Source organism: Marmota marmota, unplaced genomic scaffold, assembly GCF_001458135.2.
Source record: "Marmota marmota marmota unplaced genomic scaffold, marMar, whole genome shotgun sequence".
Taxonomy (NCBI): domain Eukaryota; kingdom Metazoa; phylum Chordata; class Mammalia; order Rodentia; family Sciuridae; genus Marmota; species Marmota marmota.
In genome coordinates this window covers 27,663,921-27,688,588 of record NW_026000082.1, presented here as the reverse complement: position 1 = coordinate 27,688,588, position 24,668 = coordinate 27,663,921, and the positions used below count along the sequence as shown (strand labels likewise).

Genomic DNA, 24,668 nt, shown 5'->3' with positions numbered 1-24,668 from the left:
AAAGCATTGCTCCATAAAAAAAAAAAATAATAACAGTTAGTTTGTATTCTTTTTGCAGTACTGGGGATTGCTTGAACCCAGGGTCTTTCACATTATATCCCCAGCCCTACTCCTTTTTTTTTTTTTTTNTTGCTCCTATGTTAATCTCATATCCTTTTTGTGTGTGTGTGTGTGTGTGTGTGTGTGTGTGTGTGTGTGTGTTACTGGGGATTGAACCCAGGGACAGACACTCTATCACTGAGCCACTTCCCAGCCCTATTTTGTATTTTATTTAGAGCCAGGGTCTCACTGAGTTGCTTAGTGCCTTGCTGTTGCTGAGGCTGGCTTTGAACTTGTGATTCTCCTGCCTCAGCCTCCTGAGCTGCTGGGATTACAGGCGTGTGCTACCACACCCGGCCCTGCTTCATTTTTTTTTTCTTTTTTAATGTTTTTTTAGTCGTAGATGAACATAATACCTTTATTTATTTTTATGTGGTGCTGAGGATCGAACCCCACTCCTTGCACGTGCTAGGTGAGTTCTCTACCACTGAACCACAACCCCAGCCCCCTGCTTCACTTTTAAAAATAACTATATTGAGGTTTAATTTATATAGTATAGAATTCACCCATTTTAAGTGTATATCTTTATATGTCTTTATTCCCCAATTTTCCTTTACTTTCTAAAAATTTCCTCAACTTCATCTTCCAATTTTTCTTTTTCATTAATTTTATTATATTTTTTTATTTCTAACTGTTCATTTTTTATTTCATGAATATTATTTTTGAATATCATGCTGTTTCTGTTTTACAGATGCCATATCCTTTCTTAGCTTTCTGAACATACTAGCTAATTTTGGATTTATTCCTGGTATGTACTTATGCTTTCCCCAAATTCCTCTTTGTTTGTTTTGTTCTCAGTCTTTCATTCTGGAAGATGTTCCCAGATGTCTAGTATCCTTGATTATCTACTCATGATTCAGTGGGAGTCTAAAACCGTGGCTGGAAAAACAGAATACAGGGAGCAGACTTTTTTTTTTTTTAATTAACTTATTTTACAGTCAAATGCATTTTGACACATAGTACACAAATGGAGCACAACTTCTCATTCCTCTGGCCGTACATGGTTCAGAATCTCTCCAGTAGTGTAATCATACATGTATACAGGCTAATAATGGCTGTCTCTTTCTACTGTCCTTCCCATCCCCAGAGCCCCACTCCACCCCTCATTCCTCTCTATACAAACCAAAGTTCCTTCATTCTTCCCTATCCCCCCACCCCATTATAGATCAGCATCCTCTTATCAGAGAAAATATTCAGCTTTTGGTTTTTTGAGATTGGCTTATTTCACTTAGCATGATATTCTCTAATTCCATCCATTTTCCTGCAAATACCATAATTTTATTCTTCTTTAAGGCTGGTAATATTTCAGTGTGTATATGTACTATATTTTCTTTATCCATTCATCTGTTGAAGGGCATCTAGGTTGGTTCCATACTTTAGCTATTGTGAATTGAGGTGCTATAAACATTGATGTGGCTACATCACTGTAGTATGTTGATTTTAAGTCCTTTGGGTATAAACCAAGGAATAGGATAGCTGGATCAAATGGTGGTTCCATTCCAAGTTTTCTAAGGTATTTCCATACTGCTTGCACCAATTTGCAGTCTCACCAACAATGTATGAGTGTTCCTTTTTCCCCACATCCTCACCAACGCTTATTATTGCTTGTATTCTTGAAAATTACCATTCTGACTGGAATGAGATGAAATCTTAGAGTAGTTTTGATTTGCATTTCTCTAATTTCTAGAGGTAATGAACATTTTTTCATGTTTGTTGATTGATTGTATTTCTTCTTCTATAAAGTGTCTGTTCAGGCTGGGGGCTGTGGCTCAGCTGTAAAGTGCTTACCTAGCACGTGCGAGGCCTGGGTTTGATCCTCAGCACCACATATAAATAAATAAAATACAGGTATTGTGTCCAACTGTAACTAAAAAATAAATATTTTTAAAAATAGATAAAGTGTTCAGTTCCTTAGCCCATTTATTGATTGGGTTATTTGTTTTTCTGTTAAGTTTTTTGAGTTCTTTATATATCCTAAAGATTAGTGCTCCGTCTGAGGTGTGTGTAGTAAAGATTTTTTTTTCCCATTCTGTAGGCTCTCTCATCACGTTATTGATTATATCCTTTGCTGAGAAGAAGCTTTTTAGTTTGAATCCATCCCATTTATTGATTCTTGATTTTATTCTTGTGCTTTAGGAGTCTTGTTCAGGAAGTCAGATCAAAAGCCAAAATGATGAAGATTTGGGCCTACTTTTTCTTCCGTTAGGTGTGCAGGATCTCTGTTCTAGTGTCTAAGTCTTTGATCCACTTTTGAGTTGACTTTTTGCAGGGTGAGAGAGATTCAGTTTCATTCAGGAGAGATTTGTTGACTCTGAGCTTCATCATGAGGTGATTTCAGTGGATTGAGGTTGGAGAATCTTTAAATTTCTTCTCTTGGCAGGTCAAGTTACCCAAAGATGAGTCTTCCAAACTCCAGTCTGGTTACCTACATTCTGGAAGTCAAGATGGGGATTCTGGCTGAGGAAATCCTTCATTCAGCATTTAATGTTTATAGTCATTTAATCCTTTGTTTATAGTACAGTCTTGTCCTTCAACTATGCCTGGCATCTTTCTTCCTAAGAGTCTTTGTTTTGCATCTGTAAACTGATGCAAAAAGGAAGAAGGGGCAGCTGTTCAGGATCTAGATAGAGGATCTAGGACTTCACCTTCTCAAACTGATTTCCTCTTTATTTTTCTGCATCATCCACATCCTTTTATCACCAGTTTCAGAGTTACCTTGTACAGCCTCTTCTGCATTTTGAGGACTTGGTAGTGTAAATGCAGTTGGTTCTTAACCTTTACCAAAACAGCTGGCTGTGATTTCATTTTCTTGGGTCTACTATATCAGTTACAACTTGCCTACTCACTTTTCATCTTCCAAAATGTTGATGTAGTTTCTCTTCTGTTCTCTCCTTCTAGGTTTGTGTCTTTTTTTTTTTTTTTTTCTTACCATATTTATAGTGGAGTTTGAAAAGAGAATGAAATGAGATACTCCTGCTGCCTTAACCCAGGCTCCGTGTTTAAGGACAGGGACTTTGATTCATCTCTTTGATTTCCAAACCATAAAGGAGATACTTAATAAATGTTTGAGTGGATTATTAAGTCCTATTTTACATCTATATTATCTATCACTGCTTATCAAACTGATACAAAACTAAATGACTCAGACAACAATAAATATTATCATATACTTTCTATCAGGAATTAAGGGATGGCTTAACTGGTTGGTTCAGGTTCAGGGACTCTCATGAAGCTGCAATCAGTGTTAAGACTTTACTGGAACTGGGGAATCCAGTTCAAGATGACTCACTCAATTGATGATGACTTATTTCTGAAGACCTCATGAGTTCCTTGCCATGTGGACCTCTCCTTAAGTCTGGGTAAGTGTCCTCACAGCACTATAACTGGCTTACTCTAGAGTGAGTAATCCATGAGAAAGCAAGACAGAAGCTCTAAAACATTAATACCTAGCATGGAAAGTTACATTCTATCATTTCCATAACATCCTATTGGTTACACAGATCATTTATATTCAATGTAGGAAAGATTACACAAAGCTTTGAATCCCATAAATCAGGACTCACTGGGGACCACCTCGCACACAGGCTATAACAGTTTACATGAACTAGAAAAAGAAGAGCAAATTAAACCCAAAGTAAGTAGAAGGTAAAATATAATAAAGATAAGAGAAAAAATTGAAAAAATTAAATAGAGAATTAAGGAAGCCAACTTTTGGTTCTTTAAAAATTTTAATAAAATTAGCGGGGCACAGTGCTATACACCTGTGATCCCAGACAAGTTTCAGGCCAGCTTGGGCAACTTAGAAAGACCCTGTCTCGAAATTTTATAAGGCCTGCAGAGGGGAATGGGAGGTGTTAGGGATGTAACTCAGTGGTAGAATACCCAGGATTCGATCCCATGTACCAAGGGGAAAATTTGATAAAATTAATAAACTAATCATAGGACTAATCAAGAAAAATAGCAAAAATATTACCAGTATCAGAAATGAAAAGGAGTACTACTAAAGAGCTTTTAGAATTTAATGTTGTGTTAAAAGGGAATGTCATGAACAACTTTATGCCAATTCGGTAACTTAGTTAAAACAAATTCCTTGACAGACACAGCTTTACCAAAATTGGAATAACCCTGTATCAAATAAGTTGAATTTATAATCACTTCTCACAAGAAAAACACCAGTCTTAAATAATTTCACTGGTGAATTTTACCTAATATTAAGGAAAAAATAATTCTAGTCTTTCATATATTCTTTCAGAAAAACAGAAGAAGAAAAAAGGCTTTGTAACTCAATTTTTGAGGCTACTATACCTAATACACCTGACAAAGGTAACATATACTCTCAACACAACAAACTACAATAAAAGAAAACTTATAAAAGCATTTAGAAAAACATGTAGGCATCATCATACATTTATGATGAAAAGATCGAACACTTTTGCCCTAAGATCAAGAACAAAGCAAGGATGCTTAGGTCCCAGCCAATGGTAAATCAAAAAAAAAAAAAAAAAAAANCTCCTTGGTTCAATCCCCAGTACAAAAAAAAAAAAAAAAAAAAAATAGAAGAAGAAAAGAAATAAAACTGTTTCAGGAAACAATAGTCTACACTAAAAATTTTAAGTAATCTATCAAAAAAAAATCCCTACTCTAATTAATAGATGAATTTATCAAGATTACAGGATACTAGTTGCAGTTATAAAACAACAGTGAATACTAGCAATATAACAGCATTCAACAATTGGAAAAATGAAAACATTTTACCATTCGTAACATCAAAAGAACATGCAATATTTTGGAATAAATTGAAAGCTGCAACAGATTATTAAGAAAGTTAACAAAGTGGCCTGGTGTGGTGGCGCACACCTGTAATCCCAGCGGCTCAGGAGGCTGATACAGTAGGATCGTGAGTTCAAAGCAGCTTCAGCAACCATGAGGCGCAAAGCAACTCAATAAGATCCTGTCTCTAAATAAAATACAAAACAGAGCTGTGGATGTGACTCAGTGGTTGAGTGCCCCCTTAGTTCAATTCCCTGGTACCAGAAAAAAAAATTATAAAAATAGGTACAGGAGTGGACCTACTCAGGATTGATTGATTTTTGCCAAACAGCCAATATAATTCAACAGGTAAAAGGGTAGTCTTTTCAATAAATAATATAGGAATAACTGAATTATTTGTATATTTTAAAAATTAACACTGACTTTATAACTAAAAATTTAATTCAAAGTGTATTTATTATAGGCCAAAACAAAAAACTAATACTGGGAAATATTTAAGAAAAAAACAGGGGCTGGGTTTGTGAGCTCAGTGGTAGAGCTCTTGCCTAGCATGCACGAGGCCCTGGGTTCGATCCCCAGCACTACATAAAAAAATTAAACAAAAGTATTGTGTCCATGTACAACTAAAAATATTTTTTAAAAGAAAAAGGAAAAATATTCACAACCATGGAATAAGCAAAGATTTCTTAATAAATGGGAAACCATCTAAGTTAAACTCTTTTAAGAACACTCTTAAGAAAATGAAAAGGCAAGCTGTAGCTGGAAGAACACTTGCAAAACATACCTGAATAAAAGCCTTGTGTCTGAGATGTATGAAAAGCTTAACTCATAAGACAACAGATCAAAATGTAGTCAAAAGCATATACTTGGGGCTGGACTATACCTGGCAGTATTATAGTGTGTGCATAGCATGCACAAGGCCTGGGTTTGATCACCAGCACCAAAAAAAAAAAAAAAAAAAGAAAACAACTTCACAAAAGATGTATGGCTGGGGTTGTAGCTCAGTGGCAGAGCGTTTGCCTAGCACAAATGAGGCACTGGGTTTGATCCTTAGCACTACATAAAAATAAACAAATACAATAAAGGTATGCTGTTCATCTACAACTACAAAAAAAGGTTTTCTAAAAAGATGTGAATAAATCCTTGAAAAGATTCTAAACATCATTGGTTATCCAGGATATACAAATAAGTACCACAACAATATACTTCATAACCTGTAAATTGGCTAAATTTAAAAGACTGACAATACCAAGTTTTAACACAGATGTGGAACATATACTAATGGGGATATAAAATAGTACAACTACTTTAAAAAATAGTTTGGCAGTTTTTTAAAGTTAAATGTTCTCGGGATGGATGCAGTGGTGCATACCTGTAACCCAGCAAATCAGGATGCTGAGGCAGGAGGATCTCAGATTCAAAGCCAGCCTGGGCAACTTGGACCCTGTCTCGGGGTCTAAGAGTTAGGGATATAACTCAGTGGTAGAACACTCCTGGTTTCAATCCCCAGCACTGCAAAAAAAAATTAAAATTAAAAAAATAAAGTTAAAGCTGGGCATGTGCCTATAAACCCAGTGACTTGGGAGGCTGAGACAGGAGGGTTTCAAGTTTGAAGTCAACCTCAGCAATTTAGGGAGGCCCTAAGCAACTTAGAAAGACCCTGTTTCAAAACAAAAAGGGCTGGGGATGAGGTTCAGTGCCACTGGATTACATCCCTAGTACCAAAATAAATGCCTGAGGTCCTAAGCTGTGTCCTCAGCATCTTAAAAAAAAAAAAAAAGTAAACATTCTCTTGCCATATGGCTTCTATATCTTTGCCCAAGAAAAACAAAATTATATGCCTGTGCAAAGATTTGTTAGTTTGTTCATCTATGTTTGTTCATTCATAATAACTTGAAACTGGAAACAACCCAAATGGCCAATGAGAAGTAAATGGAAGCTGGGCATGTGGTGCACACTGGTAATCCTAATAGCTCAGGAGGCTGAGACAGGAGGATTACCAGTTCAAAGCCAGCCTCAGCAAAATCAAGGCACTAAGCAACTCAGTGAGATCCTGTCTCTAAATAAAATACAAAAAAATAGGACTGTGGATGTGGCTCAGTGGTTGAGTGCCCCTGAGTTCAATCTCCAGTACCCACCCCCCAAAAAAAAGTAGTGAATGGAGGAAAGAAATTGTGATCTATTTGTTCTAATGAAGTACTACCCAGTGATTAAAGCAAATGTAATTCATAAAACAGTATGAATAAATCTCAATTAAGATGTACAACAGAAGCCAAATGCAAAATAACCTGTAGAGTATATGGAATTCTTTATTTTAATTTATTCATTTATATGTGGTGCTGAGAATTGAACCCAGTGCCTCACACATGCCCGACCAGCATTCTACCACTGAGCTCCAACCACAGCCACCATTTATATGGAATTCTGAACCAATTGTTTATGAAAGAAATCAGATGAGTTGTTGCATGAGACAGATAGGAAAGACCTTTTTACAAAGGGGAGTGTTCTCTGGGGGTGATGGAAACGTTCTTTCTTAATTGGAGAGGAGGTAACAGCATAGATGTATATATTTATTGAGATCATTGAAGTTTGCACTTTATGGTATATAAGTTTATTGTATATAAGGTATATTTCAAAATTTTTTTTTCAAAAATGAGATATCACTAACCTATCAAAATAGTTAAAATTCAAGTCTGACAGTGCTAACAGTTGAAGAGAATTTGGCACAGCAGTGACTATTACAAACTGTGACAGGGTCAGTTGTTAACACCACTGTGAAAATTAGTCATTGTCTAAGAAATTTAGACACACATCCCTCTTACCCCAGCAGTTTACTCCTGGGTATAGCCTATTGTAGAGGAATTTGTGTATAACATACAAAGATGTTCTATCATCGTTCATAGTAGCCAAAGAAAGTTACCAACACAAATGTCTACCAGCAGAGTGGATAAATTGTATATTTCTTCAATAGAGTTATGCACCAGTGAAAATGAAGAAACTAATTACATTGAATTAATATGGCAAACTTAGAAACAATCTTAAGTGAAAGTCTCAAAAAGGTCACATGCATTATGTTTCCATAAAATTCAAAAACAAGGAAAACTAAAATAGTATTTAGGGATATGTATTTATTTTATAAATCCATAAAGATTGGAAATCACTACTGTAGAAGACAGAATTTCGATTACCTTTAGCGGAGAGAAAGGTTAGGGAAGGGATTAGAGAAGAGATTTCTGGGATACTGGTAATAGTTCTTAATCTAAATGGTGGTTACATGGATATTTACTTTATAAAATTTGCTAAGAGACACATTTATGTTTTAGGCCCTTAGGTAAATAGGTGGTATTTTACATTAAAAAAAATAGAGCAGGGCTGGGAATAAAGCTTAGTTGGTAGAGTACTTGCCTAGCATGCACAAGGCGTGGGTTCAATCCCTAGTACCAAAATAGATAGATAGGTAGGTAGATAGATAGATAGATATATAGATAAAGCAATCTTTAACCTATCAATGAATAAATATTCCTGAGCATCCATATATTTTGCTAGATGATATAGGAAATATAGAGATGTTTAACATATGCGCTGCTGAGAATTGAACCCAGTGCCTCACACATACTAGGCAAGCACTCTACTACTGAGCCACAACCCTAGCCCCCTACTACTATTCATTTTAAACATGGCAAATATTTATTATTTCTTTTTTCACATGTTATCTCCTGTTGTATCTTAAGAGAGAAAATTTTAGTTTTGACATTGTGAAAAGTAATCCTAATCTCATTTTGATGGAACATTTTTTTATACAGCCTCTTCAAGGAGTTAGCTTATATTGCCAGTATGGTTCTGCCTGGAATTAAGATGTCAGTGGACTGGTGAACCTATGACATGAGTAAAGAGTTCTTCAAAAATGAGAAAAGGAGCTGGGGTTGTGGCTCAGTGGAAGAGCACTTACCTAGCACATGTAAGACACTGGGTTTGATCCTCAACACCATATAAAAATAAATAAATAAAAATATTATATTTATATACAACTAAAAAAACATTTTAAAAAAATGAGAAAAGAGCCAGCACAGTAGTGCACACTAATAATCCCAGCTATTTGGGAGGCTGAGGGAGGAGGATCACAAGTTCAAGGCCACCCTGGGAAAACTTTTTTTTTTTTTTTAATAGAAAGCAGCTCTATAAACTTGCTATCATTTCTGGCACAAGTAGGTACCTTGCATTGATTCATCCCAATGCTCTGAGAAATAGGGTTTTTTTTTTTTCCTTTTTGTACCCTCCACAACAGATGAATAAAGTCTAATAAGTATTGATAAGTCTTTTTGATTTCCAAATCTATCCTTTTTCATTATTCTAACACTGATACCCATCAAAATAGAAACTTAGTTAAAAAATAAACAAAGGCTAGAGATATACCTCAGTGATGTAGAGCATGTGCTTAATATGTATGAGGCCCTGGGTTTAATCCCCAGCACCAAAATGAATAAATAAATATAAAGAAAGAACAAACATGCAATAGTTGATAAATGAAAAATAAATAGGTTTCCAACAGAACAAAGTTTTCGTGATTATTTATGAGTAAATTCAAGAAAAGACACATGACTTTTAGATTATAAAACCTTAATAAAATGAAAATGTCCTTAAATTTGGAGAAACTCTACATTCATGAATTAAACAACTATGAAAGTAGCATTCTGGATATCTAGTCCATTTTGGTGAATTTTCTTTCCCAGGTTTTTTATTTTATTTATCTCAAGACTGGCAATCTAATAATTTCTCATTTTCCCCCAACTCCTCTCAATATTTGTACTTTCTCAACTTTTATTTATCTAATGCCTTCTCACTAACTTATACTACATACATATAAATTTATAATACAATTTATTTATGGTGTTGATGGATATTTGAATTTATTCTTTTTACTCTCACCATGCTATATAATAACTTTTTTTTTTTTTTTGGCACTGGGAATTGAACCCAGAAATGCTTTACCACTGAACTATACCCCAGCCCTTTTTATGTTTTATTTTGAAATAGGTTCTCCCCATGTTACTGAGTCTGGCCTCAAACTTTTGATCTTCCTGCCTCAGTTTCCTGAGTTGCTTGGACTACAGGCATGCCCTACTGTGCCCAGCTTTATGCCTCTTTTGTAGATTGAAATTTCTCGAGCGTATATATATACCAATAGAATGGAATTTCTAGAGTGAAAATTTATTCACATTTTCCAATTTTTATATATTATCATTAGCTCTCCTAAGTGTTTGTAGCAGTTTATATTCTACAGTCTAAGAGTTTTCATTCTTCAATTGACTTTTCAGCTTATATTACCAGCCTTGAAATTTTTTATAAATCTTTATTGGTATGAAATCAGTCTTGCTAATTTGCTTGACACTTTTTACTCACCTTGGTTGGTAGCTTGTTGTTGTTCTTATCTGCATTTCCTTAATTGCAAATCAGATAATTAGTGATACTTTATGGGTTTTGCCAGTTAGATTTTTCCCTTCTATGAAATGTCTAGTAATATCCTTTGCCATTTTTATTCTTGTGTTTTGATTTATAGGAACTCTTTATGTAGTCTAGATTGTAATAATTTGTTATACATATTCTCTACTAATCTCTTTGTTTTTCTAAGTTTTGTTTATTGGTGTCTTTTTTCTTACAGTTTTCATGGTTTGTCATTTTGGGGTTTTATTTGTTTGTTTGTCTTGTATTGTTTTGGTACTGGGGAATGAACCAAGGGATCCTATATACCACTGAGCTACATCCCCAGCCCTTTTATTTATTTTAGGTCAGTATCTCACTAAATTGACCAGACGGGCCTTGAACTTAAAAATCCTTCTGCTTCAGCCTTCTAAATTGCTGGGATTAAATAGACACGTCAACATGCCTAGCTTGTTTCTTAATCTTGTTTAAGAAATTATTCTTTACTTCCAAGATCATAAAGTTTTTTTGTTGTTGTTTTTTGGGGTTTTTTGTTTTGTTTTGTTTATTTTTGTTGTTGTTGTTTTTGTTTTTTTGTACCAGGGATTGAACCCAGGGGCACTTAACCACTGAGCCACATCCCCAGCCCTATTTTGTATTTTATTTAGAGACAGGGTCTCACTGAGTTGCTTAGCACCTTTCCATTGCTGAGGTTGGCTTTGAACTCCTGATCCTCCTGTCTCAGCCTCCTGAGCTGGATTATAGGCATGCGCCACTGCACCTGGCAAGATCATAAAGCTACATTTTCAACAAATATTTGTTTTCCTCTTCATATTTAGTTCTTTGAATGTATGTTTGGTTTTGCATATAGTATGTGGTAGGCTTTTAAGTCTCTTCTGCTAGTCTCTGTGTGTATCCTCACAATTTCTTGATTGGAAGAATTATAACAAATCTTGATGAATGGTGGGCAGAAGGGGTTGCATCCTATTGCATATGTTCAGTCCTATTAGAATTAAATTCCTATGAATTTGCCCATCAATTTGGAGATAATTTACATGAATAAGCTATATTACTCTATTTATTTAGATCATCTATAAAATCTTCCAAAAATAAGATACCTTCTACAGGTCTTACACATCTTTTGCTTTAGACTTTATTCCAAAAACACCTTTTAAAATTTTTTGTTGTGATTATAAGTAGTATCTTTTTAAAACTGCATGTTAAATTAGTTGCTAAGGTATATAAATATAATTTAACTTTGTATGTTAATCATAAATAGAGCAACATTTCTGAACTATCGGTAATTCTGTAATTTATCTGTAGACTTGTGTTTTTCTATATAGGCAGTCATATTATGAAGTATAATGGTTTTGTTTTTCCCTTTCCAAAACCTTTGTACCTTTTATTTCTCTTAATTTGCTTTACTGTGCTATCCAAGATTTTCTATTAAATGAAGTTGAGTTTACCATAAAGTTTTGGTAGATAAGTTTGATCAGATTAAGGGAAGTTCCCTTCTGGTCTTAGTATAGTAAGAATATTTGCTCCAGTGCTGGATTTTATCAAATGCTTTCTTAGGAACATTATCATCAACATTTTCTTTAATATGTTAATATGGTATAATGAATATATTTTTAAAAATCTAAACAGATTTTTAATTTTCAGTAAAAATTAACTAATGTGGGGAAGCAAAAGAAGGAATATAATGCATATATGTGTAGCTTTATTAAATGTTAAAATTCAACCAAGCAGAACAGAAACAGACCTTTGTTTATTGAAATTCACTCCTAATTCAAAAGTGTATTCACTAATTTCAGTCCATCCTTTTATAAAGAGCAATTGCTGAGTCTTACCTGAAATTTATAATCCTCCTGCCTCTGTCTCCCAAATTGCTGGGATTACAGGTGTGAGCCACCGTGCCTGGCTCAGATACTCTGCAGGCTGAGGCAGGAGGATCATAAATTTGAGGCCAGCTTCTGCAACTTAATGAGACCCAAAAAGGCTGAGGATGTAGCTCGGTGGTAGAGTGTCCCTAAGTTCAATCCTCAGTACCAAAAAAACAACAACAAAATACTGACATAAAAAGGTCTCTAAGACATATTATTGTAAACTTTTTAATGAAATAATGAGCTTAGAGAATTTATCACCTGATATCACCTAAAAATTGTATTTACATTTTTATCTTTATAAGTGTATATCAAAAGGAGAAAATGTATACATATCTAATAAATTAGATTCTTACAGGAAGAAGGTTCAGTCTGGGGAGAGTCTTAACTATGTACATCTCTATATTGATTAAAGTTTTTATGATGAAACCATATATTTCTGTGGTAAAGAAAGGAAAAATAGCCAGGTGTGGTGGCACACACCTGTAATCCCAGTGGCTCTGGAGGCTGAGGCAGGAGGATTGCAAGTTCAAAGCCACCCTCAACAAAAGCAAGTTATTAAGCAACTCAGTGTGACCCTGTCTCTAAATAGAGTACAAAATAGGACTGAGAAATGTGGCTCAGTGGTCAAGTATTCCTGAGTTCAATACCCAGTACCAAAAAAAGAAGAAAAAGAAAAGGAAAAATAATATGTGCATACTATAAAAAAATAATATTTAAAGATAAAAATTTCTTGATAAAATTAAAAAATAACCACAACCTCACCAACCTACAAATAGCCTGAGAAAATTACTGTTTTATAAATATGCTTCCAAAGGTAAGGGACATTTTATAGAAGACATTTAATCTTAAACTAGGGAGAGGAAGAAAAGAGCACTACATAAAAAGTACTCACTTATCTCAACAAACCATGGGGATGTTATTTTATTTTTTATTTTTTGGTTATAGATGAATACAATACCTTTATTTTATTTATTTTTATGTGGATTGAACCCAATGCCTCACACATGCTAGGTAAACGCTATACCACTGGGCCACACTGCAGCCCTGGGCATATTTGTTTGTTTGTTTGTTTGTTTTTTACAGTACTGGGGATTGAATCCAGGGCCTTGTGCATGCTAGGCAAGCGCTCTGCCATGGAGCTACATCCCCAGCTCTTTTGAGCATGTTTGTATTTGTTTTGTTTTATTTTGTTTTTGTTTTTGGAGACAGGATCCCACTAAGGTGCTAAAACTGGCCTCAAAATTGCAATCCTCCTGCCTCGGTCTCATGAATAGCTGGGATTACAGACATGCACTGCCACACCCAGCATGGGCATGTTTTTTTTTAATGTGTGTGTGTGTGTGTGTGTTATAGTTGGACATAAAACCTTTATTTTTAAAAAATACATACATATATTTTAAAGTGTATTCACTGATTTCAGTCCATCCTTTTAAGTCCATCCTTTTAAGTATAATTTATATAAATGACTGTTTTTTTAGTTGTAGATGGACATAGTATCTTTATTTATTTATTTTTATGTGGTGCTGAGAATCAGACCACTGTCTCACATGTGCTAGGCAAGCACTCTACTGCTGAGCCACAACCCCAGCCCTATGAGCGTGTTTTTTGAGTAATATGTATCATGGTAGCATGTAGCTTATTGTCTCTTTCAGTTTTACTTTTCATTGTATTCCTAGTGCCTTTATAGCATCATAAAAATCATCAGTATTTAAGAAATGAGTGATGGTGGTCTAACCATTGGTGAAGCTGTTCTAGTTTCAAAACCCAAGGTTAAGAAATCATGTTGGTTGAATGTTGTAATAATATCAGGCAGATACCCCTTTGTGTCTATAGCTTGAATTTAAGGCCACTGTCTTCTTTAATCATTATAAAATGGGAAATTCACTAGAATAAACAGTGTAGGATGGCATAGAAATTTTTTGTCTAAGAAATACCATGATAGAGCTGAGGTGGTGACTGAATGATAGAGTGCTTGCCTAGCATATGCAAAGCACTGGGTTTGATTCTCAGCACCACATAAAAAAGAAAAGAAAGAAAGAAAGCATGGTATGGTAGCACACACTTGTAATCAATTGTAACTCAGGAGGTTGGGGCAGTAATAATATCACAAATTTAAGACCAGCCTGGGCAACTTAGCGAGTCTGTTTCAAAATTAAAAGGACTAAAGGTAATAACTCAGTGGCAGAGCACCCCTGGATTCACTCAGTACTACCAGAAAAAAAGAAAGAATAAACTACCTTGTTTATGCCAAAGAACATAAAGACCTTTGTTCAATACAGATTTTGCCTCAATATAGACTTTGTCTCATGCCTTACACACTTCTCTGTACATGAATTAAAGAATGGAATGATTCAGTGATCTATGATGAAATAATAGTTTATAAAAGCTATAGTATATGGCCTTTTTGTTCTCGTGCCATAGAGGTCAAACTGAAGCTGCTTATTTGCAGAAATTTTTATATGTAAAATAGTTTACCTTTTATTTCTATTAACTTGCTTTACTATGCTAGCCAGGACTTCCTATTAAGTGAAATTGAATTTACATAAATGACTTTGTTCAGATTCAGGAAGCTTTATATCTGGTAAAATTCACCAAAGAGATAAAAGGTGAATTTATTAGCATTTAGAACAACTTAACTATAAAATACATGGATAGATCAACCTTTTATTGAAATGTTTTTATAATTAAAATCTATGTAACATCAGTAAAAATAATGATCAGTTATAAACTATTATGTGTATGTATATATAAAGTTTACACTTAGTTCAACCAACAGCATGTTTGTTTGTTTGTTTGTTTTGTACTAGGTATTGAACTCAGGGGCACTTGGCCACTGAGCCACATCCACAGCCCTGTTTTGTATTTTATTTAGAGACAGGTTCTCACTGAGTTGCTTAGCACCTCACTTTTGCTGAGACTGGCTTTGAACTCACTATGGATCCTCCTCCTGCCTTAGCCTCCTGAGACAGTGGGATTACAGACGTGAACCACTATGCCCAGCTAACATCATGTTTTTTGAATAGGAAATAACGTGATAATATGTAGCTCATATGTTTCATCATATCTCTAGTGCCTTTATAGCATGTAATAACCGTATATCTACATATTTATATACACATTCATATACACACAAATATATGTGCAAAAGTGATCATTTTTAACTCTGCAGATAGTTAATTAGCCTAGAGCTTAAGGTAAAGTTTCTGAATTTTTTAGGGAAACATTAATTTGTACTATTTGTGTTTTTTTTTTTCCCTTAGTTTCTGCCACTGCCTTCTACAAAGCACAACCTGTAATTCAGTTCATGTGTGAAGTTCTTGATATTCACAATATTGATGAACAACCAAGACCTCTGACTGATTCTCACCGGGTAAAATTCACCAAAGAGATAAAAGGTGAATTCATTAGCACTTAGAACAACTTGACTATAAAATGTATGGTTATGCCAGCCTTTATTGAAATGTTTTTTTATAATTAAAATCTATTTACATAACAGCAGTAAAAATATACATAAATTATACAATGTTGAATTAAGTTTATCTTAGGTAGTGTTTGAATGAAAAATATTCCAAGTAATGCAACTAGTATAGATACCAGCTAATTTGTTAATACTTAGCCTTACTATCTGAAAGGGATAATACTGTCTCATGAGAAAGTGCTTCTATAATATTGCTAAAATCATTATTTGAACATATTCTAATATATTGACTTCCTTATTTTTTTAATAATTTTAATTTCATTCCTTTGAAAATTTATGAATAAGGGGCTAGCCTATTTCATGTGTTGTTCTACAGTTGTAACTTAGCTATTTAATGTACATTACAGAGCTAACTGTTGCTTGCCTATTTTACTGAGTAGCTAAAATTTATACAGTGGCGTTATATTGTATATACATTTAACTTACATAAATTTATCTCTATTTGATCTCACAAGAAGAAAAAAAATATATAACTTTAATGATAATCTAAGATTTATATATAAATCTTAGATTATCATTAAAGTTATATATTTGCTCTTCATATGTGTACCGTTCTAAATATGTTTAGATATGTGTATACATTTTGTGTTCAAACCCATATATGCTGTACTTTATCAGAAATTTAAGGGGTTTTTAAGAATAATTTTGATTATGTACAATTCTTGCCTTGCTCATAACTTTAGAACCAAATCCTTATGTAAGATATGACTCCACTGTATTTAGTTTATTATTTAGACATGAAGAAAAATTATTTTATAATCAGAATGAGTAGCATAAATTCTATTTATATTAAATGTGCATCTTAAATAGCCAGAAATAATGATATTGTTTTTAAGATTGTACCTATTTGTTGCAGATAATTTTCAGCTTGTGGTTTGAATGAAGCATTCAAGTTTATTCACTGAACATCTTTCAGTTCCCCAAATCAATTAGAGTAGCTGAATACATCCTGCTTGCTCCAGTAATCATTCATTCTTTGCCATTCAGTAACCAGGAAAAAGATAGTCATTGCAATAAAACATTAAAAGGAAAATTCTTCCTGCTTTGAAAATAAGCATCCATTTTTCTCAAATTATTTAAGTGCTGAAATAAGAAACTGTTAAATATAACTGTTTTGTAACCATACCATTGTCCTTTCATAATCTGTATTAACTGCAGTTAGCCTTGTCAGGAGGTTAGTGCATTACCTGCCATTATATATGTGATCATCTAAATGCCATGGTTTCCAGTGGAGTTGCTGCTTAGTTACCACCTCTGATATCATGAAGTCACTTACATTATTTTGCGGTAACTATGCAATCAACTCATATCACCACTCTATCACAGAAAATACAAGATCTGTACAGAACAAGGATTCAACTGCTGCCCGGAGAGCATGGACTCGATCTTAACTTCAACTGCTCAGGGGCCCAAAGAAATGACTGAAAAAATGACTAGAAAGCATTATAAAGTTGATGTTATAGTGAAGGTAAAGCCAAGTTTATAGGTTAAATATTTATTAAAGCCAAAAGAATTTTTTTTGTTGGATGGAGGGTTTGGGGGGGGGCCTGGGCAGAGAATTATCTAGTCCATTTTTTTAAATTGCACCTTTTTGCTAGCCCTCTGGATTTTGTTCTAATTCTTAGGTACCTATGATCCTAGATCTGGGGTAAAAACAGTCTGGGCTGAATCTGACTGACAAACCAATGATTTTTTTTTCTCCAAAATGAAGAAGGCTTTTTTTTTTTATAAGGCTCTTTTAAGTATATGACGTATTGTTACCCTACTAAGTCAAGAGTCAAGAGTTTTATGTTCTCTGCTATTTGGATTTAATTTTTAGTTGGCATGAGGATTTGATGGTAGCTGTTAAATATTGATACAAACTGTACTATAATGAATATTTTTAGCATATTCATTTTATTCCTGTTGAATTTCTCCCCAAATGTTTGATAATAACTTAGGGGGTTTTTTTGTTTGTTTGTTTGGTTTTTGCCCAATAATTCATAGTAAACAGTAGAAATATTGAGAAAAATGTATGGTAAAACTGCCATATGTATTTGAAAGTACCATTTTACTTTTGGTAAAAGCTTTTATGGTAGGTATGTAGAATGTTATTAATATTTTTTTTAATTCAGGGGAAAGACAAAAACAAATTGCTATGCAGTGAAAATAACTGAAATTTGTTTTAAACTTTTCTGGTGTTTTTCCCCTAAATATATTGTTATATCTTGCTTAGTTTGTTGTATTGATATTTCCTTCTCATAAGGCTTTCCCTTGTATTTTGTAGTCTCCTTTATAACATAATGCCTAGGAAATTCTGTAACTGATCAGAACTTTTAGTTTTGTAAAGGTAGCTATAATGAAAAAGTACTTCTCACAGATACATTTAGGAGTATTTTTCAAGAAAAATCCATACCAATCTGGTACAGGAACACTGTGTCCATTTAACATATTAATTTGTGTTCCTGTCAGAAGAAAATATTACTTAATATGAGTGAACTTTATATTTGGTGCTATAGTTAGTAAGAAAATAAATTATATTGTAGCAGGGTTTCTCAAACTTGTCTCTATTGACATTGTGGGCTGGATAATTCTTTTTTGGGATGGGAGGTGGTGTTCTGTACATTGTAAGATATTTAGGAGTATCCCAAATATCAAACTACTCACTAGTTGCCAATAGCACTTCCAGTTTATACTAGTCAAAAATGTCTCCTTTAGCTGGGCATGGTAGCATATACCTGTAATCAGGAGGCTGAGGCAGGAGGATCAAAGTCAGACTCAGCAACTTGGCAAAGGACCTAAAAACGTTAGTGAGACCCTGGCTCAAAATAAAAGATAAGAAGGGCTGGGATGTAGCTCAGTGGTAAGTACCCCTGGGTTAAATCCCAAAATATCCCCCCTAAATTTTTTTTACGTCTCCCTAGGGAATGAATGTGACTCAGTAGTAGAATGCTTGCCAAGTTGCATCTTTTGGTCCCCATCGCACCCTGCCCCCCCAAAAAAAGTCTCCAGACATTGCCAAATGTTCTTTGGGGATGGGGGGCAAAATCGCCTTCAGTTAAGAACCACTGCACTATAGGAACTACAAATATAAAAGAGAAATAATACAAAAAGGAATAACCAAGAATTCTGTCTGGAATCTAAAAATTGTCCTCCATCTACCCCTTTTTAGATTTTGTCCCTGGAATCTAAGCCAAACTTTAGAAATGGAGTTGCTTATCTGTAACCAATGGCCACTACATGTCTTGTTTGTTAACTTTCCTCTTTTTTTTTTTTTTTTTAAAGAGAGAGGGGGAGAGAGAGAGGGGGAGAGAGAGAGAGAGAGAATTTTTAATATTTATTTTTTAGTTTTTGGCGGACACAACATCTTTGTTTGTATGTGGTGCTGAGGATCGAACCCGGGCCGCACGCATGCCAGGCGAGCGCGCCACCGCTTGAGCCACATCCCCAGCCCCTAACTTTCCTCTTGATGGCTCCAGAACTTGACTGGCCAATATGGTAGCCACTAGTGAGGTATATCTATTTAAATTTAAATTAATTATAATTAAATAAAATTAAAATTGCAGTTTTTCAGGCAACACAAGCCACATTTTATGTGGTTAGTAACACGTTACTAATGATTACCATATTAAGCACAGATGTAAAATATTGCATCATCTCAGAAAATTCTAATTGACAGCACTAGTTAAGAACATTCATCTCAAAGAAACAAAGACTTATAGACAGATGCAAAAAATAAATCTTCTTTTGAGACTCAGAACTCGTTGTTCAGTATGAGTTTTGATAGATGCAGGAAGAAATATTAAGATACGTAAAAAATAAAATTTGGGGCTGCGGTTGTAGCTCAGTGGTAGAGCTCTTGCCTAGCATGCGTGAGGCACTGGATTCAATCCTCAGCACTACATAAAAATAAATAAATAAAATAAAGATATTGTGTTCATCTACAACTAAAAAATTTTTTTTTAAATTCACCGCAAAGACTTTCAGCTGATGAGTTTAAAGCCCATTTCTTTACTTTCTAGAGTTGGCCTTGGATCCTTGAATACCCCCCAACCCCCACCCAGTTGTAGGTAGACTGCAGGGATCCAGGAATGCCTAAAATCATTGCTAAATTTTGTGTATGTACATTTTTCTGAAAGTTTATTGCTTTCATCAGATACTCTAAGGGGTCATTGATTCTATAAGAAGGTAGGAATCACCTGGTTTCAGAATTATTTTTGTTGCATTTGATTGCTACTAGTCAAATATGGTAAAAGTACTGTGTCACTATATTATACTTCAATAAAATGATCGTTACATTTCTTTTTAAAGGGCCTGGCATTTTTTCTTTCTTGCTTTATACATCTTTAAAGGGCTTCTTTCTTGAGCTTTAGGAAATCTGATCTTCAATCAGTATGTTAAGATTGGGCAATTTAAATATCACATACTTTGAAGGTTATAAACTATCTTGAGAATTACTGCACCTCCTCTTTCATTCCTCCTTCTCTTTCCTAGCATAATTATCCGAATTTATTATAAATGGGGCTTTTATTAATGGAGAACTTTGTCCCTTGATCTTTGGGCTTTGAAATTTTTATGATTCTATTTATTATGAGTGGAGCTTGATAGGGTAGAGAAAAGGTTTGAAATTAGGTCTACCATGGTAGTATCCATTATTAGCAATGTTATATATAAAATTATGTTAATATCACATTGTATATATATCACAGATTTTGTTTGCTCAGAATTAAGTTTTTATAGTAGTGAACAGGCTTTATAAATGTAAATATTTTACAGTGACAATTCTGTAACCTGCATTTTTCTTGTTGGGAACAGGTCTGAAGGTTGAAGTGACTCATTGTGGAACAATGAGACGGAAATACCGTGTTTGTAATGTAACAAGAAGGCCTGCCAGTCATCAAACGTAAGAAAAGCAGTGGTGATAAGAGGCAGCTCACTCTAGGTAGTAGGTTGGAAGTTTTGCTGGCTTGTAGTGGGATAAGAGTCTCATATCTCCTTTTTTTCCCTCCCCTCCCCACCAGCTTTCCCTTACAGCTAGAAAATGGCCAAACTGTGGAGAGAACAGTAGCTCAGTATTTCAGAGAAAAGTACACTCTTCAGTTGAAGTACCCACACCTTCCCTGTCTGCAAGTGGGGCAGGAGCAGAAACATACCTACCTGCCGCTGGAAGTAATGTCTCTTTGCTGCTCATGAATATCTTCTTCTTCATCATTCTTTTGGGGTCTTTTATGTCCTGTAACTTACCTCATACTCTGCTATCTATTTTGGAACTTAAACTCTTCTTAAATTTTATTTTAGGTTTTTATTAAATGAAAGAATATAGAAAAGGGAACTATAATTCTACCACTCTAGTCTAACCAATACTTCTTTCAATCTTTTTATCCTGTGTACATTTTACCAAATTATAATAATATTGTAAAGTAGTTTTGTTTGCTACTTTTTTATTTAACATGATATTAAAAATAAGCAATTTAATTATGAAGATTTAAAATTTTTATTTTACATGTAATTGGCACTGAGAACTAACAAAAAGATATTTATACATCTATCTAATATAATACTTTTTTCTATTTGTAGGTCTGTAATATTGTGGCAGGACAACGATGTATTAAGAAACTAACAGACAATCAGACTTCAACTATGATCAAGGCAACAGCAAGATCTGCACCAGATAGACAAGAGGAAATTAGCAGATTGGTTAGTTCTTAACCCTAGAAAATGGGAATTTAAAACATGTTAGGATTAGCTTCTAAAAAAGCATACTCTTACCAGCCCATATCTTATTGCCATCAGAATTAAAAGGTATCATGAAATAACCTAGGAGTATGTTTTGGGTGGTGGTAAACTTTAGTAGGTCCTTCTTATTTAACCCTAGACTCTTTAACTAGATGCAGGAAACAAGTTCTGCCAAAACTAATATTTTAATTTAATGAACTGGAAACCACCTAAAAGAGTGGGGGAAAGAAATACTTAACACTCATTCTAGGATTGTTTCACTTCCAGTATCAGACTGGCAACTATACAGTCTAATAAAAGCTTCAAGCATGTGGTATCTCCACATGTCTCATTGTGGAGGAGGAGAGAGGAGTTACCACTACCATTTGATAAAACTGATGGTACCACAATGTATGTGTGTATGTGTTTGTGTGTATCAAGCTATCATTTTATACACAATAAAAACATGACCTGTTAGGGGCTGGGGTTGTTCTTGTTGGGAACAGGTCTGAAGGTAGAGTGCTCGCCTTAGCACATGTGAGTCACTGGGTTCAACACTCACTCAGCACCACATAAAAATAAATAAATAAAATAAAGGTATATTAAAAAATGCCCTATTATCTGTCCTTATTTGCAGGAGGGGATAGCTGGGGTTGAACCCAGGATCTTCCACATGCTAGGCACAAGCTCTGCCACTGAACTACATCCTCAGCCCTCTTCCAGGCTTTTTTATTTTATTCACTAAGTTGCCCAGGCTTGCTTCAAACTTAAAAGTCCTCCTGCTCAAGTCTCCTAAGTAGCTGAAATTATAGGTATGCATGACAATGCCCAGTTTATCTGTGTGTGTGTGTCCAGTTGTTAGGCCTTGGGATTGAACACAGGGCCTCACACATGCTAGGCAAGTACTTTACCACTAAGCTACATCCCTGGCCCTGTCTATTTTTTAAAAAAATAAATAAAGCTAATAGAATAGGCAAAATTTAAAATAAAAGGCCAGCTGGACCTTAACTCACTCTACCCTTAAGTACCATTTAAACTGTTTAGGCAAAGAAAAAAATCTGGAAATACGAATATTCCTCAGAACAACTCAGTAACATTTTCAAAAACAATGTTAAAGATTATTAGAAAAGTGATTCAGAACTGGCTCTTTTATTTTGTAAGCCAATTTTAAAAAAGACCATTTTTTTCCTTATAATTTTGTAAAGAGTGCATAAAAGTTATTATGTGACATTTAATTAGGAAAATGCATGCTGGTTCTCATCCTAGAATTTTCTCTAATTCTATAATAAGATTTTAAAAGCTTTCTTAAAACCATTAAGAGACATTTCTATAAAGTCTCAATAACTAGCAATTCTAAATTATTTATTACAGCTTAACTGTTCAGAAAGACAATATTGTGTAGTGCTTAACAGAACAGACTTTGGCTAGGCACGGTGGCACATGCCTGTAATCCCAGCACCTTGGGAGGCTGAGGCAGGAGGATCACAAGTCCAAAGCCAGCCTCAGCAAAAGTGAGGCACTAAGCAACTCAGTGAGACCCTGTCTCTAAATAAAATACAAATAGAGCTGGGGATGTGGCTCAGTGCCGAATACCTCTGAGATTAATCCCCAGTATCCAAAAAGAAAAAAAGAGAGAGAGAGAGAAAACTTTGGAGCCTAACAGCCATGTGTTTGAAGTTTTGCTTTTTCCACTTACTTAAATTTTTATTTTACTTACTATTATATTATGATTTTATCATCTAGTCGTTTAACTTTACTCACTTATTTAACTTTACTAAGCTATAGTTTTAATCCTCTGTAAAATACAGATTATAAAAGACCTACTTTAAAGCCATAAGATAATTGTGAAAATTAATTATTAAGAACTTAGCTATCGGGCTGGGCATGTGGCTCAAGCGGTAGTGCGCTCTCCTGGCACGCATATGACCCGGGTTCAATCCTCAGCACCACATACAAACAAAGATGTTGTGTCCACCGAAAACTAAAAAATAAATATTAAAAAATTCTCTCCCTCTTAAAAAAAAAAAAAGAACTTAGCTATAAACAAGTTATAGTAAGTCTTGGTAAATAGTAGTTGTTATTTTTTTATGACCTCACTGTGGAGATAAACCAACACACAACAGAAATAAATGGCAGTTAGGTTTGAAGAAAAAGATACATTATTGACTATTTTAGAAAATTACTTTTCCTTCTTTTTTAAAATATTTTTATACCTTTATTTTAGTTATTTTATTATTATTTTTTTAGTTTTTAGGTGGACACAATATCTTTATTTTTTATTTTTATGTGGTGCTGTGGATTGAACCCAGTGCCTCATGCATGCTAGGTGTGCACTCTACTACATCCCCAGCCACATCCCCAGCCCTAGTTATTTTATTTTTATGTGGTGCGGAGGATTGAACCCAGCGCCTTGCATGTGCTAGGTGAGCGCTCTACTGCTGAGCCACAACCCCAGCCTGCTTTTCCTTCTTATTATATGGAAATTCTGTTCACATGTTTAGATTATATAGTTCTTTAATAGATTTCTACTTGAAGTTGAACACCATCTTTTTTTTGTAACTTTGACCTTCACTCTGAGAACAAGTGAATATGTTTTGAAAAACACCTAATATAGTATGCTGTAAGCATGAATTATGGTGAAATCTAATACTGAATTCTCTCTTTGTATATAAAGATATATTGTGAAAAATTTATAACCTATAACTCATTCTGGCTTTCTTACCTGTCTCCAATGTACTCCATTAAATAAACTTTATGATATAGAACTGTTTATCTGAAAATTCTGAAGTAAACTTATATAAATCATAAAGTAGTTTTTAAAAGTCTTAAAATTTTAAATATTTCTATCAAACTTTATAGGAAATAAATTTTAGTAATATGTGTCTGGGTTCCCTGTAATCAGAGGATCTTAACTAAAGGTGAAGTATTTCTCCCTCTCAAAACATATTAGGTTCAATCATTAAAAATTTTTAGGGATCAGGGGCTAGGGTTGTGGCTCAGTGGTGGAGTGCTCACCTAGCATGCACGAGGCACTGGGTTCGATCCTCAGCACCACATAAATGTAAAATAAAGATATTGTGTCTACCTAAAACTTAAGAATAAATATTTTTTTTAATTTCATGGATCAATAATAGTTAAAATCTTATTATTCAATCTAATATATACATTTAAATTTTGTATGAATTACCAAGGACTTCACAGACTTCCTACAATCCATTCATGACCATAATCCCCAAGCTAAGATTCTCCATTCTCCAGTTAGGGCACCATTGATGAGACCTATTGCAAAACATAGATGACAAAGAGAAAGAAAAAGAAAAAAA

The 24,668-nt window shown here is 34.3% G+C and overlaps 1 protein-coding gene and 1 non-coding gene across 7 annotated transcripts in view; both read left to right on the top strand.

Moving 5' to 3' along the window:
- Window positions 1-24,668, top strand: part of Ago3 (argonaute RISC catalytic component 3) — a 91,629-nt gene that overhangs the window by 39,425 nt on the left and 27,536 nt on the right. For 5 of the 6 annotated variants that reach the window (XM_048815754.1, XM_015485273.2, XM_048815757.1 and 2 more), the window contains 4 exons: window positions 15,434-15,568; window positions 20,446-20,533; window positions 20,652-20,799; window positions 21,208-21,327. In XM_048815754.1, coding sequence (XP_048671711.1) covers window positions 15,434-15,568; window positions 20,446-20,533; window positions 20,652-20,799; window positions 21,208-21,327 — 491 coding nt within the window. Of the gene's footprint in view, window positions 1-2,262; window positions 3,459-15,433; window positions 15,569-20,445; window positions 20,534-20,651; window positions 20,800-21,207; window positions 21,328-24,668 lie in introns of those variants that run through there. The other variant, XM_048815758.1, reaches the window with a different exon arrangement.
- On the top strand, window positions 19,308-19,434 carry LOC125610428. The gene has a single exon (XR_007340448.1). It is a non-coding gene; the product is annotated as a small nucleolar RNA SNORA40 (small nucleolar RNA).